We start from the raw sequence: 18,486 nt of genomic DNA, 5'->3' as shown, positions 1-18,486 counted from the left end.
TTGAATAAAGGTTCCTGTAACTGGATGTTTGAATTTTTAAACAAGGACTAGCAATAAAGCCCCGCCCGGACGCCCCCAGAAAGCCCTTTAAACAAGGAAAGATCTGGAGAAACCCAAACGGATGGCAATTCTATGTGTGATGAGTGATTTAAAATATAAACTTTATTGTATATTTGTCTCTCAGGAATTTGGCTAGCTATAATCGTCGAATAGTATTTTTTTTTTAATTCAATAATCTCCAAACATTGTATTTTATCGAGAAGAAATTTTGTAGCTACCTCACTTTTCTGAAAATATGAGATAAATTTCAGTGTTATTTCTAGGAAACCTGTTGATTTATACTTGACAGGATTCAATTTGAAAAAAAAATTTTTGTATATCCTGTTTTTTCTAATATGATCTTGAAGGAGCATTTGGGTACCTCGTTTAAGAGCTACTCTTTTTTGCAAAATTTAGTTTAGACTTTAAGAAACATTTGAAATATTAGGGATATTTGTTCCCTAGATATAATTTAATATATTTCTTAAAATAAGGGACCGAAACTAAAAATATTGAAATACTATATAAAGTATTATTCATATTGAAATGACAATTCTAGAAAACGAGTACTTTCACACTTGAAGTGCCTCCCGGTATATTCTAAATTGTACTCCAAATAAATTTTGCCTAGTGGCACCAATCTGATAATTTTTTAGCTATAGGAAAATGCTCATTTTTATCTGAAATTACTGTTTATATTTTTATATATTATTAACTTAAACATTCTTTCATAATGTTTTATAATTGTGTTATTTCATTCTAGTTCTTATTAAATTGTTATGAAATATCAATATATATATTCTTTTTCAAAGTTAGTAATTTTACATTATGACACCTGAGTATCATTTATTGTAACCCCTGTTCTACCTTTATTCTTTGAGCAATTTATTGAATAATTATTAATACAATAATTCTAAATACCATAAAAGGTGCCGCATATCTCAGATGACCCTTATCTCATAGCATGTTGTTACGACTTATATCAAAGCTAAAACTCCTGCGCTCATCAGGCTTATTAGCGTTCTCTTCGATAGACTTTGCCGACTTCAATTGCTTATATGGGATGGCTTCTTGATGTTTCAAGAATTTTTTTGATTTTCAATTATCTAATCAGAATGTTATGGATTCATCAGAGAAGCATAAAAATATAGGAAAAACGTTCAATTTCACCGTTTCCATTTTACCATTCAATAGAAATACTCATAGGAAGTGTTTTTAGTTCCTACTACAATTAATTGATATTTTTTAATCGTTTATAGGTAGAAAATTTTTCTGGTAAGACTCTGATGCCTAATTCTATCTAAATCTACGATCTTGAAACAGTTGAAACTCCTTAAATAACACAATGATGTTTTGTTCAAATTCGATCTGTCGCTTTTTGCGGATAAAGTAACCTTGGATAAATTTCAAAGAAAAAATGTTTTGGCCTGAAAATTTTATAGGAGTATTTTGATTACACCGAATATAAATATACCTAATGTGATTTTTGAAAATTGAATTAGGGAGGCAGTTTGGCCATAGCCGACTGTGAAGACATCTATAAAAAAAAGCCGGTCATTCTAAAAAGACCATTCTTGTTTTGAATAATGATCCAGTATATGAAATCATTAATATTGCAACAAGTGGACACCGCAATTTTATAAAAATATTGCGAATGTGAAAACAACTAATTTTTGCGAAATACTATTTTTAATACTTTTATCTCATCAATATGAAATTGAAGGAAAGAACCATTCAAATATATGAGATTCAAGAATCGCAGAGGATAATGTACCGATTTATTAGTTCTAAAATTATTGCTCGTGTGAAATCAGCCTTAGATTCTGTCCTTGTTATGTCAAAATTGTCACTTTGTTTTTATTCAAATCAAATTAAATACGAAATAAGGTATCAAGTCTCTTGGTTGGATACTATTTACCGCATTTTACCGTCGTACATTCGAGTCATTAAAATTGATAAGTTGTCATCGTCAAAGTAAGTACTAATTAATTAATCAATGAGCTTGCTGAAAGATGGTGCAATATTCTGTATGCTAACCTCTGTTAATGTTTCTAGAATTTTCTAACTCAACTCATTACATCCCATAATGGCTTCGATGATGATCACCAGAATGTGCAGGGGCCCTACATTTCAAACTCTGGGTTCCCTTCAGAAATTAAATTACGTAAGAACTGCACCCAAAAATCAAACCTTCGTCAGATTGTATGTTTCTGAAGGACGAGATGCTGCAGCTAGGGCTGCACGTAAACAAACAACTTTAAAAGAGAGAGTCATGCAACCTACAACAGGAAAACGTACGTTATTGTTTATAATGGTGATTTTTCGATTTTATAACTTTTTTTGTTGAAAACAGCATTTGCAATTGGAGCTGGAGCTCTGGCCGGAGCCTCAGCATTGGGCATTGGAGCGTTGTGTTACTATGGATTAGGCCTTTCTAGTGAAGTGAGCATTATTGACAATGCTACGTAAGTTATCAAATATTCTCCTCAAAGTACAAACTACATTATTGAATTTTAGCGTTTGGCCACAATACGTTAGAGATCGAGTTAAAGCAACTTACATGTATTTTGGAGGATCTGTTTGTATAACTGCTGCAAGTGCCTTGGCTGCATTTAGATCTCCAACTATTATGAGATTTGTAACACGAGGAGGTATTATGGTTAGTTAAGATAGGTCTTTCTTTTGATAGGTATAATAATAACAAATATTTATGTTGTTTTTTAGGGTCTGGTGATGTCCATGGGGGCAATGATTGGAACAGGTATTTTATGTCAAAGTATTCCATATAGTAGTGGATTTGGGGTTAAACAGCTGGCTTGGGTACTACATACAGCTACTATGGGTGCTGTTTTAGCTCCTTTATGTTTTATGGGTGGTCCTCTTCTGGTTAGAGCTGCTTGGTTAACTGCAGGAGTTGTAGGTGGACTGAGTGCTATTGCAGTGAGTATTCACATTGGTCAGTTTTGATAGTGTAGAATTTCTGTTCAAATGACGTTGAATGATGCATTTAATATTCAGGAGAATGTAGTTGAGGTTCAAATGTAGACCGATTTAATTAAAATTATAGGTCTGTGCACCGAGTGATAAGTTTCTTTATATGGGAGGACCTTTGGCAATGGGTCTAGGAGTTGTTTTGGTGTCTTCAATTGGATCTATGTTCTTTTCTCCAGTGAGTGCATTAGGAGCTGGTTTATATTCTGTTTCAATGTATGGTGGACTTATTCTTTTCTCTGGATTTTTACTATATGACACTCAAAGAATTGTTGCCCAGGCTGAACGATATTCTACTACCCCTGAAATGTATGGAGCAAAACCTTATGATCCTATCAATGCGTAAGTCCTACATCACATCAACACACATAACCTCAAATTGAAACTATAGATACTAACAAAAGTGGTTTTTACAGGTGTCTTTCTATCTACATGGATACCTTGAACATCTTTATAAGAATAGCTATGATTTTATCTGGAAGTAGTCAGAGAAGAAAGTAATTTTGTAAAGAAACCTTTGTTTTTGTAATATATGAAAATGATTTATTTTTGTTTTATTGTTCTGAAATATTAGATCTATTAACACAGTTTCTCTAATGTAGTTGTTGATAGATTTGAAAATTAATATTTTTGATATTGTGATAGATTTTAAGATGCAAGAGGTTCGAAATGAGAGTTGGGGAAGTGAATTAGAATAAGAAGACTATTTATTTCATAATTTATTCAAGCTCTGTTTAATCTAAGTGATGAAATTTTCATTATAATAAATAACATTTTACAGTAGACTAACTGGTTTTATTTCGAGAAAGTTTAATATATTTGGAATAACATCTTTGGATAGGAGTGCAGTCTTTTCAACAAAAAAATATTATTAGTACATAATAATGTCCATCAAGAAACTTATGGCACAAAAAATAACAAAATGATCCGATTAAAATAAATAACATGTAAACTTTACAGAAAATGAAACTCTTCAGAGAAATTAGTAGATGATTTACGTTTTAAGCGTAATCTCTCACTGCTTAATTCAAATGCTTTACATCTATCTGAAGCCCTCTGTATAAAATATAGTAGAAAAATTCATTAACTGATAATTGAAACCAAAAAATTTGATATAACTTCATAATCACAATATTCTGAGGAGATAATTCAGGATATATTCCAAATAACAAACATTGGAAATGACGAATTACTGAAATAGATCAATTGTACAAAACATCAATACTGACTTACATTTTATAATTACCTCAAGTGTTATGTTCTGGATTTGTTCCTTTAGGGAGAGTATTCAGCAATTTCACTTGTATACATTTTTGAGCATATTAATTACTTCAAGGATGAGCATTGGACTTTGCAAATTGATTGCAACAAAAAAACATCGATAGGTTCATACGTCTAAGTAACTGTTCTAATATGATAAAAAAAAAGATGACAGAAATTTATATCAGAGTATATAAACATGATGAAAGTCATCTCAATTATTCAAATAGACCAAAATAGTGTATATCTTAAACATTTCACTATAACAACTCTTAAGCAAGAATACTCCCAAGTGTTGATACTTAACATTAAAAATTACATTGTATTTACAATAAAAGCATCAGTCATTATTTTACAAATTGGTGTCTACCAGTGAATGCCTTCAAGAATATACAATCAGCAAACTTGTAGCTATTTTGAATCATTAATCGATGAGATTCTAGATGAAACATTAGCAGTTGACCCTAATTTTAATTACATATTACATTCACTACTCAGTAACTGAGTAAACTACTGCTACCACTGACAAAAACTCTACCAATGAGTGTGGCACTATACTTCCTTGTTAAAAGGTGTTAAGTCATCCCTCCACAGTAAGTTATTTGTGGCCTTGAAAATCTAATTACGTAACCTTCAATATCCAAACCATATATTGAAATATTGAGATCCCGGAAATTTAACGTTTTCCCATGATTAACACGTACTCTTATCTTGATGAGCTGAATTCATCTAATGCCCAAACTAAATATCCATAATAAATTATTCGAAAAGTATAATATTTGTAGAAGTTCCGACTGTTACGAGAATGTGAGGACAAAGATCATTACGAAACCAAAGTTATTCAGGATGGTCTCAAATGCATTTGAGGGAGTGTGAATTTTGAAATCAGGAGGACAAAAATCTTTTCATCCCAAAAGTGATTACAATACTTTCTCCACCTCCGGTAGACTCAGAAGCACAAGTCAATTAATAATTACAGATTAATACCCAAAATGGCTACAAATATGCTAAATACAGATAAGACCATGTTAAGTATAGAAAAAATTAAAGATATTACCATAGGTTAGAACCAGGCAATGCAATCAGAGCCATAAAACACATCACAATTCTTTTGTTCGAATTACTTCAGTTGAATTGTTCAATATCAAGATCTTGAATATTCGAGATATCATTGCAATTATTGATAAAAAACCATTAGCATACTCTGCCAAAAAAGTTGACTACTTTACACAATAATCGGAAAAGGCCAAAGTTCAAAGAAATCAACCAACAATTCAAAAAAATTGTTGATGATCTGAGGGTATGGTCTGTATATCACCTTGGTTACTATGGTTAGTAAGTTGGTGGTCCGTATATGTCAAATTCCTTAAAAACCGGTGACTATTTCCTAAAACTTCGGTAAGTTATCTGTCACCAGAGCAACCATACTTTTATTTTGGTTAGGATCGGCAACCACGCCCACTCCGGTAGGGAGTTGTCATTTTGATTTTCAGATTATTGTTTATGAATATTTTCCATGACATCTGACACTCAAAAATTTTATCATTTTAATTATGAAACAAATACCCTTCAGAGCCAATAAGAACATTTAGTTGTTTACAAATTGAAAGAGATCAGCCATTTATAACCTCCAAAATTCTGTCAATGGAAAATTTAGTTGACCATTGACAAGTGTCAAGCGGTCCGTGAATACGAAGAAGACATTGAAAACCACTAGTAACCGCTCTTAAATTCTCGGCGATATACGGACCATACCCTATATGTGTTAATTTCTCTGAAATGTTGCCTTATTTATTGTCACTCTAACGTGGTGAATTATGGGATGACCAAAAGAACACAACCATCCATAAGCTGAACACTTATTGAAAGAACTATGTACAATTATTTGTTATTCTTTAGGTAGAAATTATACAAGGATATGTCAAAAATAAAATATCACCAATGATCGCATTCATATAACAATGCTCAATATTATATTATAAAAAATGAATTTTATCAAGCAAAAAAACAATCTTGTCAATAGATGAAGCTGTCAAAAACAACTAGAAGAGAGCTAACGTAGAAATATACTTGTCACATCAGAACAAGAATCAATGAAATTATCTTTTTTACTCAGCAATATTTTAGAACAAATTCAGTATACATAATGAAAAGCTAAGCAGACATTATGTAACACATAAGAAAATAGTTCTTCAAGTTCTAACAATTAACACTCACATTCGGGCAAGACAAGAATAAAAAAGGAACAATTACAATACATATTTTAAAAAATAGAGATCCTACAAACTAGTCACAATTTTTGGTTCCTATTTTACACATAATAGTTACGTATAATTTTCTAATCCCCCTGGAGAGATTTTGAATTTTTAGACTCCTTATTCTGCACCTTCTTAAGTAAGGTTATTTTTTGACTAAATAAAATTATTAAGCCTACAGTTCTACTTACTCTCCTTATCAGCCAAGTACTTGAAAGAAAATATTTATATACAGAAGCAGATACACCTTAATAATCCATTTATTTCTTGACTAAACTGGCTATCCTGTGTAAATGTGGCTTAACACTGTTATTTAAAACAGTTAAGGGTGAGGGAGGGGCTGGCGAGGGTGGAGTAATATTATTATTCGATACTGGTCCAGTTTGATCCTTCAGTATCTGCTCTTTGGCACCCCTATAAATAAAAAAAAAATTAAATTATGTCACTCTGGAGCAAGAGGGCTAAAAGTAGAACATCTCTAACAAACTGGAAAAACTTACAAATATCTGGTGAGATCCTCAATATCCACAAGCATTGAATCTTGTTCCATGTGTAGGTCATCTCTATCCATTAAGAACTTGACCAAATTTTCATTCAGAGTTTCAATTTGAGTATGCAGATCGTTTACGATAACTTGAAGTTGTGCTACGTTCATTTCTGTTAGTATTTGACGAGATAATCTTCTTTTATCCTCTGGAAAAGGAATTCCAACTTTTTCTAAACTGTGCCTCACCATCTCAGTTATAGGGCTCTTTTTCTGTCTCTGTTTCTCTATCTGAAAAAAAAAAGAAAATTATTTTTTTTTTATAACTGGTCAAACCAAAATTATTTCTTCAAAAACTTTTCCCAACTGATATGAAATTATGTGCTAGAGCTTGTGGCACTATACTTCCTGTTTTTTTTCCCCTAAACATTCAGAACTCTACATTAAGTTATTAATATTTACCCAAATTTCATCAAAATTGAGTACAGAGGGAAAATATTGTGATCCTGGGTATTTCACATTTGTGCCTGAGCAAGAGTTGAATTTTTTAAGAAAATTATTACTACATGTTTTGAATTCATACCAAATTTGATCGAATATGCGCCCATCAGTTGAATTTTTGTAGGCTTATCTTCGTCCCAAACTAAATGTTCCTGTCATTGTTCATTGAAATCGGATAACAATTTTGGTGGTTAAGGCTATTGAGATTGAGAAGTCGCATAGACAGACACAAAATCAAATTTGTTCAGGAAAGTCTGAAATGAATTTGCAAGTGGAAATTTTTAAATTGAAGACGAAATTTTTTTTTTTTCATTTTCCTTCGGTAGACTTTGAAGCAATAATGAAATAATTAAATTTAGTTTAAGTGTTTTTTCCCATATAACAGTATCAAGAATTGACATTTTTAGGTCTGGGGTAATTGATGAATCAACAATTAATTTTCAACCCACCTCCATCTGCATCCTTGCCATTTCTTTAGCTTGAGCAAGTGCCATTCGGGCTTCAGTCTGTAATCTAGCTTGTTTGGTGAAAAAGTCAGTTTCATTCAAGGGTTCATGATGTGGTTGGAGTAAAGGTTCTCCAATAGAAAGAGTTGCTGGCCTTTGGGGGGGAACAACAGTCTTTTCTTCTTTCACATTTTTAGTTGATGCCTTTGGTTGTTTTGGGTTTGTTAAAGGACATTCTGAATCAGAACTAGGACTTTCAGTGTCAGATAGAGCTTCGTTCATAAAACATATCTGAAGATTCATACCTACAACAGAAAACAAATTACTGGCTTATCATTCCAGATAATCACATATTTTAAAACTTTTCAAGAGAATTCTAGAAGACTCACCACTTTGAAGTCTCGCTTGTAGACTAGGCTTTCTTCCTGGACGATCCGAATAATAATCATCCTCCGGACCCATAGCAAGTCTCCGTCGGATCTCTTCTCTGTCTGTTCTTCTCTGTAAAGTAGGAATAATATTGAAAAAATTACCTTCGAATAAGGGAAGGAACCTACGTCTTTTTTAACATCATTCACAGAAATTACTTTGACAAAGCGATCAACAATACTGTTATCTTCCAAAGAAAGAGGTATTGGGAACCACTCATCTCCGTAATTCATATTGTAACTGTCATTTACACTGAAAGTGGTCATTGAATAAGCTCTTGGCGACAAGTAATCATTATAATATTCATTATCCTCTTTCCTGGTGATTGTATAATATGTAGACCTGCTTTTATTTCTTATATGATACTTAAAAGCGGTGAAATTGGTGGAAATCTTTTTTGATTTTGATTTCAAAGTATCGCCAAGATTGTTAGCATGATTCTTTAGATTCACCAACAAATTATCCAACATTTTACTTTTGATTCACTGATAATTCGAACTAATATTACCGAGCATAACTTTATGCTATACAGTCACTGGAATTCGGTATGGTCTAGGAACAATTAAGACTTATCAATACGAACGTGAGTAATTCTTTGTTATGGCACTAGCACATGGCTTATCTGTTTCTGTTTGTATTTTCTTTTGTGACGGTAAAACGTAAAAAGTGCAGTGCGCGCTAGCTTTTTAGATCTGCCGGCAACTCGACAGCTGTTCCAGACAGAGACGAATGAGTCAATTGATGAGGTTAAAAAAAGATGGAAGAACCAGGCAGTTGGTCTCCCACCTGTCTTATTTTCAAGGTTAATTCAACCCTGCGTCTTAAGATTTAAGTTGAAAATAAGTAGTACCTTACTCAGTAATTGTATTTTTTTCCATTATAAATGCTCATTACTGCAGATCTATATATATATCAAAGTTTACTGAACCAAATATTCTACTAGTTTCTGCCATGGTATTTTCCGAATCCTAAACCTAAAATTAATCTTCCGGAAATGATAAGCTGCACATAATAAATTGTAAAAATAATCGGCGTTCACCGTAAAAATTGAATTTGTTGTACTGATTCGAATTCAGAAAACTGTTATTTGGAATTAATTAACATAACCGATATTTTAAGATTGTTGAGACCTGGAGACTGGAGAAACTTCGGTTATTTTGGATAAAAGTAATAAGTATTGTATCTGAATATTCGCGTAGGTTTCAATATAAATATTAGACGGCACCTTAGAATATTGATACCTATAGGTAGATTATTAATGTTCCAAGGACGAGACAATCACAATCATGTAAATATTAGACGATCATTTTCTTTTACAGTTCCTGAACATCGTACTGCTCAGTTTCAAAAATGTTTCCATAAAATGCGGTAAAGCTTTTGAACAATGTGGACAGTACCTAGTGTTTTATTCAATCTTATCTTACCTACCATCAATTCAAGCGACATAGGAAAAACTTTCTCTTAGATGATTGAATTACTTGTTTCTATTATTTTTTCTGTTCTGTTGCTCTTACGCACTGTATTTTTTTTTGTGACTTTTTTACACTTTTTAAAATGAAAATGAAGACGAGTTATTACAATGTTGAGTGAATCAATTTTGCGCATCCACCAGTTATTTCTTAAGCAGTTCTTCCCACTATTTGAAATTTGCGAGAATTCTTGGAATAATTATCTATTTTGCAATGGCAATATCTCGTTACATCAAATAATTGCATATGCAAGTATCCTTGTTGAATCAGCAATTTCCTTTATTATCTATGCGTATGAATTATTATTTACGGATTGTTTCAGTAATATAGAATGTATTTTTTGAATCCATGTTGTTAGATATTATTAAATGCAGTAGGAAGGTTAGGTTTTAATTTGGATGTTAAGTAGACCTTCATTTGAATATTCTCTTTCAGTATTCAGTCAAAAAAGCTCGAATGTGGACAATGTGGTATTTTCGTTGGAGGAAACACGTTTGAACCTTCTTGAAATGGATCGATACAATTTAGAGTTTGAAATTTGCAAAATAAGAATCCAATAAAACTATCTAGTGTACACCGATTAGGTGAAGTTTTTTTCTTCAAGTGATAGGACTTATTGTCATGAATTTGGATACAAAATTGCTGGCTGTACCGCCCTATTGATATATTACCTTGAAACCTGATCCATTCATTTCAAGGGTTAAAAATGGAGGAAGCCATTCGAAAATGAATCATTTCTCCAAAACATTACGAACTACATTCACACTCTCTTGCAAAATTTAATGTGAATACCGTCGTCAGAACCATAGAAGTTTCAAGCAGTACTTTATGTTTGAGAGTTATCATGTTTACGACAGTCTACCGGCCGGAGGCCCGACTGATTCGAATTTGAGGATTCGTCATCAGTAAGTCGAACCTTATCATTTAAGACCATCTCTGGCACAAAATTCTAAAATAACAGACATTGTTGTGACGTAATTATGTTAGAGGGATCTTTTCGTAGACGACCGCTCAAAAATGAATGATTTGGAATAGATGTGGTTCGAATCTCATCAAGCTTAATTTGTTGCTGTTGGTATTTCTTTATAATTTTTATTGGAAAAATTTCTCGAAATCGTTGAGGTACGGAACCAAAGTTTTTTTTTACATTTTTTCAACTTATATACTAGCGGTAAACAAAAAAAAAGTTCTGGAACAAAGAAGTGGACACTGTTCCCGAAAAAATATCACCCAGTTGTTTTGCATTCAATTTTAATATACCACATGATGAAATTTTTAAATTGGAACTTTTTTCGTGAAATTCTCCAATTTTCGTTTGTAGCACCAATTTAGGATCACTCTGTATTTTAGAGAACGGATTGAATTGTTGCAAATTTTTCAGCTATTTGAAGGGAGAATCCAAGAAATGTCACAATGCCAATAGTAGGGTACAAGGAGATAATTTTCATAGGGGTTTTGAGTTCAAGACAAGAATAAGAAACAATTTTTTTTTTTAATATTGAATTTCCACGTAAGCGTGCGGAAAAGAAATAGCAGAAATAGCAAATATCAAACAGAAAATTAAATTCTATCATGTCTCTCTTGAAGGTGACTAAGTTGACCAATAAAGTCTAATTTTTGAGAAGAATAATTATTTATGCAACAAGTGCAAAAAGTGAATGTTTATTGCACTCGACGTGAAATTTTCCGACGAGGCCGTTAGGCCGAGTTGCACAACACGTCGAGTGCAATAAACAATTTTTGCACGAGTTGCATACAACATTTTTTCTACGTTCATGCAAAAAGTAAAAAATGATTTATTGAGGTGCGGCTCTAGGTGTAGGAAAATGAAAAGCGCAACTTGAATACTTTATTATTAATATCGATTTGCATTCAAACTGGAACTAATACGTTACGAACAATTTAACTCAAACTTTATTTTTACCCTCAATGTTGAAAGTGAATGAACAATTGGTGGCAGCACGTTGAAGTAGAATGACAGATGAGTGCAATAAAAACTTTATTGCACTAGTGCAATAAAGAACTTCTTTTTCCACTAAATATAGTTCAATAAAGTTTTGCTTTTTGCATGAATGTAGAAAAACTTATTTTCATCAGTTGGGCCCGAAACTTATTGAGTGAAATGCTATAGTAAGTCCCAATCAAATTGGATAAGACCTCTTTGTTAATTAATTTCTTGGAAAAAACATATCGAATTTTCCCAACGAATGTTATGTTATCGAGTGACATAATATTAAATTCCTTCAAACTCACAGTTTCGTCCAAACTCTCCAGAGTCTCATTATTGTCGAACGTGAGGGTGTAAAGATCGTACAGATACAGGGTGTCCTTCTTATAATGTCTCTTCCGTTTCAACGATGCATTTGCCATCTTCCCAGCACGGTCACAATTATTAATATCAATATCCGATGATGGCAGCACAACACGGCCGACGGGATCGTTTTTCCAATAAAGCCCGAATTCTTTCGGTAGCGCGATATTAACATTGAGCGCGTCGTTTATCGATAGCCCGAATTTCTTGGAGAACGCGAAGGAAATTTCACGAACAACTGGATTTGGCCATTCACTTCGAGAGATGATGTGGAATAGCAGAGAGCGATTCTTTCATCATTTCAATAATAATGAAGAATTAATGATTATTTTCCGGTGGCTCGGACTCGCATGCGATACGAAGTAGGGAGAGAGGAAGACATTGTGTCGATCTAACACTACTTTAATTACACTGATCAACAATTGCTAGGGATCACTTATGAACTTCTCTTCATTTGTATTTTTTCCCAGTTATCTCGTGAATATCTGTACATTATATGTTCTCTAAGGAAAAAGTAAGATGTTTTGAGTTGATTATAACAAAGTCTTCCTCACTTCATCGGCTCTTGTTCACAAAATCGATTATTATCTGTAGGCTGTTACAGGTGGAGTGAAAAGCAATGTGGTATTTGTTATTAAATCTGTTTTTTTCTCTCGTTCAAACACATAAGGTGACAATAATTGAAGAAATGAGAACAATATCAGCTTATTAGTCATGCCGAGAAGACGTTTGGCTCCTGTGCAACTGGACCAAATCATACGGTGGATACAGGAAGGTTTGTCCCAGCGAGAAGTGTCCCGGCGGTTGAATGTTTCGCAAAGTGTCGTAAGTCGGGCTTGGAATAGGTTCATCCAAAACGACTCAGTAGCTTATGTTCATGGGGGAGGTCGGCAGCGCAGTACAACAGCTGCCGAAGATCGTCTTTTGATCCTCAATGCTAGGAGAAATCCCACTTACCCGGCGTCGCGGCTCAATAGATCACTGAGAGTTGAAACAGGAGTTCTAATTTCGAACCAGACTGTAAGACGACGACTACATGTTCGTGGTTTGAGAGCACGTAGGAGGGTACAACATCCCCGTTTGAATAGGGAACACCGGGTTCATCGACGGCAATAGGCTGAGGAGCACCGCAATTGGACACTTGAAGATTGGAGCCGATGTTTATTTACGGATGAGTCTAGATTTCGTTTGGTCAACTCCGATGGACGTATTCTTGCTTGGAGGGAAAGAGGTCGAAGGTATGCAGAACAGTTTATGGTACCCACAACAGCTTTTGGCGGAGGTTCTATATGTGTATGGCGAGGCATTTGTTTGAACCAACGCACAGAGTTGGTTGTTCTGCAGAACACCACCATGACCAGCCAGAGATATCACGATATGATTATTGAACCCATAATTGTACCGTTTGTGGCAGCCGTGGGCGAGAATTCCATTTTAATTGACGCTAATGCCCGTCCACACCGTAGTCGTCTGGTTAATGAAGCGCTAGAAACTCATGCTATTGATAGGATGGACTGGCCAGCTCGCTCTCCAGACATGAATTGCATCGAACATGTCTGGTCTGAGATGTCTAGACAATTGTCAACCTTAGAACAACCGATTAATAACCTGGAGGGCCTTTCTAATGCTTTACGGGATATTTGGACGAATTTGCCCCAAAATTTTATAAATCGTTTGATCGATAGTATGCCTCGTAGGGTAGAATGCTTGAGACGAGCTCGTGGGGGACCAACTAGGTACTAGCTTAACCGAACCTTCAGCCTTCTTGTGGTTTCATCATAAAATTTTTATGTTATTCAAACACAGAATTTTGAGTGTTCCTAATAAAGTCTTTTTTTCTATTCAACTTTTCATTTTATCATTCTTTTCTCAAGTGAACCATATTATCAACTGAAAATACTCTGATATCTGACTAAATTTATAATCTTGGAGCGAATATTTCAGAAATAAATTTAGAACAAGTAAGTCATCCCTATCAATTGTTGAGCAGTGTATTTAATTACGTTAATCTTCATTTATTGAACGAAGGAGATTGGTGAGAGTGAAGCTGGAGCAAATTCGCGTCATGTTGTGACAAATTCGTGCAAGGAAAATAGGTAAATCTTAGGTAGTTAATAGCCGTCGTTTTCACCTGATATGACTCCGGCGGATTTTTTCACTTCCGATACTCAACTTAGCCGAATACGTTTGGAGAAGTCTTTTTGAGAGCCTATTGGACACCTTCTGACTTCTGTGGTCCAAATTCGACGTCAAATGATCGGATCTTCGGACTTACGGCACTTAGAGAAATAAATGGCAAATTTTATTGCTCATTTTTTGAGATTCGAGGGAAGCTGAAAGCCACATGTCGATATTCTCGAAATGTGAACGAAAATTGAAATTTTCCATTTATTTTTAGAGCATCATTAATTTCACAAAAACATTATCCGAGTGAAATTTTCTATAGAATCTGAACTTAATGCTGAAAAACTCAATTTCTCATAAGGTTTTGAGGTATTATAAAGGTTGTTTTTTAGGGCTATAGAACTTTAAATTGCAATAAAACAACGAAGGATTATTCGATCGACATGAATTTTATTTATCCGCAAGATAATCTTGTGGCATTACATTTTAAATATGATTTCTGGCATATGACCGCCACGGCTGGCTCGGATGTAGTTCAATCTGGACGTCCAATTTTGGATGATTTTTTCCATGTCACCGCGAATGTTGTCTTCCAAATGGTCAAGAGTTTGTGGCTTATCCGCATAGACCAATGACTTTACATAGCCCCACAGAAAGTAGTCTAGCGGTGTTAAATCACAAGATCTTGGAGGCCAATTCACAGGTCCAAAACGTGAAATTAGGCGGTCACCAAACGTGTCTTTCAATAAATCGATTGTGGCACGAGCTGTGTGACATGTTGCGCCGTCTTGTTGGAACCACAGCTCCTGGACATCATGGTTGTTCGATTCAGGAATGAAAAAGTTAGTAATCATGGCTCTATACCAATCACTACTGATTGTAACGTTCTGGCCATCATCGTTTTTGAAGAAGTACGGACCAATGATTCCACCAGCCCATAAAGCGTACCAAACAGTCAGTTTTTCTGGATGTAACGGTGTTTCGACATACACTTGAGGATTAGCTTCACTCCAAATGCGGCAGTTTTTCCAATAAAAGTTTGAAAAAACGATGAGAAATCAATAGATTTTCATTTCATTGTGAAGAGGAAGGTTGGTATGCCATTAACCATGGAAAACGATATTAGCCAAATGACCGTCACGGTTACAATTCATAAAATTTTCTATGCGGCCGTAGGTCCTCGATAACATGAATTCCATCTTTAAGGTCATGAATCGATTTTGGAGAGTGGCCCGAAGAAAAAAGTCTACAGACATTAAATCACGAGATCTCGGTGGCCAATTGTGATCACCTACACCTAGAAACTTTTCTTGAAAAAATATGATTGTTACGTTGCTTCTGTGTCACGTTTGTTGAAAATAAACTTCGTCTATAGCAATACCTTCCAATTCTGGTTATGAAAAATCTTTGATTATATCTCGGTATCGTGATCCATTTATCGTAACAGTTGTACAGCACCATTTTCGAATAAGTAGGTAAGGTCCAATCACAACATTAGCCCAAAAACCGCATCAAACAGTGACACGTTAAGGATGGAAAGGCTTTTCAACAATCTTTCTTGGGTATTCCGAGACCCAAATGCGACAATTCTGCTTATTGACGAAGCCTTCGAAGTGAACTTGGACCTCATCACTGAAGATGATTTTTCGATGAAAATCCGGATCGTTTTGATGCATTTCAAGGACCCAATCAGCGAAGATAGGACGTTGCTTGAGTTCATGTGTTTTCGTCAACACTACGAGATACAGCAGCGATATTCTCAGTTGTTTTTGAGCGACACACACGGTTTCGGTTCCTCACATCATCAACTTGTCCCAACAGCTCGAAGTTTTCACCATTTTTATGGTAAATTTGATCAATTTCAATGAGTTGTTAAAGCGCGTATCATTTCATTTTCAGTAATGATGTAGTTTTATTTGTCAAATGTCAACAGATGACAGTTTGAAGAGGATTTTTGGGAAACCTTCAAATAAATAATGAAACGAAGTGATTTAGTTTATTGGAAATTATTTTCCTTCGTTATTTTAAAGTTACTTTTTTTTTCGAACGATTCAACTATTTACGAATGAAAACATTCAATTTCACTCAATAAATCATTGGGAAGATCGTTTATTATTAACCTTCACCTATTTCCAACTGATCTAATCGATTGTAAGGAAATTAATAGTTACATTGTATGACCTATTAGCATGTAGATATAATATCAAGAATTCAGAATTACCAATCGACTTTTAAATTTTTTTTTCATAGTGCTCTATTTTTACCAATTCCATTTGCTAGAGGATAAACTTTATGAACATCAAGAGAAGTTGATTGGTGAACAGGCTGATAAAAAATTAGGAATTCTGTGACTATTATGAATCATAAAATTATCGTCAAAAATTGAATTAGTTAGAAATAGTACATATGACGATAAAAGGATTACAGAAATGATTTAGCATAACTATTGGACCAATATTTATATAACTTAACGACATTTTAATGTTTTATACAAAAGGAAAGCGAGAAAGATTGATTTTTACATGACGGTTTAAACATTTTTGAATTCCCAATCAAATATTCAAAATATTTTTCTGTTGTCTTGTTCAATCTCATAAATAATTTTTCTATTTTTTTTTAATTCTTTTTGTTTATTTGACACCGTTTATGTTCTTTGAATTGACTATATCAATACACAGTGCGTTAACCAATTTCGAGAGCACACTCAACTACGCTCAAACAATCTATTTTTGCATACAAATCCGCAACCTGTTTGTAACGGTATTGGCTTTTTCGGTCATTCTACTGAAAAAGTGGAAGCAACAACACAGCACAATAGATCGCATTCATTCTATTTTTCCAATATATTCATTCATTGTGGCGAAGTGCCAAAGTGAAAAATTTCTTTATCGACGAGATCCTCATCCGAGAATTGATTTAAATGGATCAATTTGACGAGTGCGTGTCAGCATCCACGGCCATTTCAATTTCGTACGATTGGAGATTCAGCTGAGTCATCGGATAATTTTTTGTAGCCGATGATCGACCTGATGAACACAATATCTGGATATTTGTGATTTTCGAATTTTGAGACGATAGTCATCAATCACACGGCAATCTAACCAAGTGCCTATCTATGATAATCTGTGAACTTCAGATAATTAAAGTATTCGGTGGCCCCCAAGGTCTCCGGATTTATCACCGTTAGATTTTTTTTTGTCACATTTAAGGAACAACAGTTCCCAGTTTAAAAATCTTGAAAAAATTTAACGATGTTGGGACCTTGGGGCCATCGAATAATTTAATTATTTGATGTTCACAAATTATCATAGATAGGCTCTTGGTTGATTTGCCGTGTGAAATTGAAACTTTTGTAATAACGTAACTCGAAAATGCGTACCATTCCTTTTTTTTCTTGCTCAAGAGGATTCTGGCTCTGAGATATCTTCACAAGACAACGAATTTGGGACACCCTATACATGATAATTCCGAATATCTCGATTAAGTTAGTTAATGGACAAAATTATTCGTTCGTTGGTTCCAGAGTTGAATAAGCGTATGAAATTTTGTATCTTGATAAAAATATTCATCTGCTCGAACTGAAATTTGGAAATCAGTTGCATAATACTGAAGGGAATATTCATGCAGAATTTCTTGAGAAGCTTATTATGTGTCAAAGGACACAAAATATTTTTTTAAATTCCATATCCCAGATGATTATTGTCAGATTTCATTGAAAATTTGAGTGTATATGAAGTTAATCCAAGAATTCAGTACTGTAGCTTTCACACGAGTTAAAATAATCAGGTTTTTCTCATCTGATAATCCTATAAACCACAGAATTCACACAAGAGTGCAAAAGTTGGTGACTTATCGCCAGTGGTTTTTCAATTTTTCTAAGAACTGTTGAGGACTAAAATCTGATAAATATTTCCACTTGTTCTCCCACATGCACATTAATTCGTTTTTTAAATTAATTCAAATTAGTCTTTCGTTCCAATGAAGGGTCATTGTAGTCTTGATATATTGAGGAGAAAGTATGTGTCTAATTTGAGCGAATGAAAGTGAAATAATTCCTCAACAAATATTTCAATTACACAATATGTATCAAGTGTTTATACCTAGGAATTACACCGAATGTCTATCTTTTAAGAATGAAAGTGTTTGAAAAACTAATGGGTATAAGATTTACAATGAA

At 34.0% G+C, this 18,486-nt stretch overlaps 2 protein-coding genes across 3 annotated transcripts in view; one reads left to right on the top strand and one right to left on the bottom strand.

Moving 5' to 3' along the window:
* The first annotated feature begins 1,847 nt into the window (after positions 1–1,847).
* Positions 1,848–3,815, top strand: LOC123677595 (growth hormone-inducible transmembrane protein-like). Its single transcript, XM_045614217.1, has 7 exons — positions 1,848–2,013; positions 2,095–2,333; positions 2,393–2,504; positions 2,557–2,698; positions 2,764–2,979; positions 3,107–3,372; positions 3,447–3,815. Exons 2-7 carry the CDS (start codon positions 2,126–2,128, stop codon positions 3,529–3,531), a joined length of 1,029 nt encoding a protein of 342 aa, XP_045470173.1. The 5' UTR covers positions 1,848–2,013; positions 2,095–2,125; the 3' UTR covers positions 3,532–3,815.
* Positions 3,737–18,486, bottom strand: part of LOC123677594 (general transcriptional corepressor trfA) — a 115,111-nt gene continuing 100,361 nt past the window's right edge. For both annotated transcript variants that reach the window (XM_045614216.1, XM_045614215.1), the window contains exons 6-9: positions 8,366–8,477; positions 7,980–8,281; positions 7,046–7,320; positions 3,737–6,959 (exon numbers count right to left, since the gene is read on the bottom strand). In XM_045614216.1, coding sequence (XP_045470172.1) covers positions 6,806–6,959; positions 7,046–7,320; positions 7,980–8,281; positions 8,366–8,477 — 843 coding nt within the window. In that variant the 3' untranslated portion in view covers positions 3,737–6,805. The remainder of the gene's footprint in view (positions 6,960–7,045; positions 7,321–7,979; positions 8,282–8,365; positions 8,478–18,486) is intronic.

The sequence above is a fragment of the Harmonia axyridis genome, chromosome 4 (assembly GCF_914767665.1).
Source record: "Harmonia axyridis chromosome 4, icHarAxyr1.1, whole genome shotgun sequence".
Lineage (NCBI taxonomy): Eukaryota > Metazoa > Arthropoda > Insecta > Coleoptera > Coccinellidae > Harmonia > Harmonia axyridis.
The sequence above is the reverse complement of the archived record's forward strand: the minus strand, read 5'-3'. Positions and strand labels throughout refer to the sequence as shown.

Excerpts from the sequence above, each read along its gene's own strand:
- LOC123677595 (XM_045614217.1), top strand. The coding sequence starts at position 2,126 with ATGGCTTCGATGATGATCACCAGAATGTGCAGGGGCCCTACATTTCAA. Across the intron at positions 2,505-2,556 it reads AGCATTATTGACAATGCTAC|CGTTTGGCCACAATACGTTA; the intron begins GTAAGTTATCAA and ends ATTGAATTTTAG. Across the intron at positions 3,373-3,446 it reads CCTTATGATCCTATCAATGC|GTGTCTTTCTATCTACATGG; the intron begins GTAAGTCCTACA and ends TGGTTTTTACAG.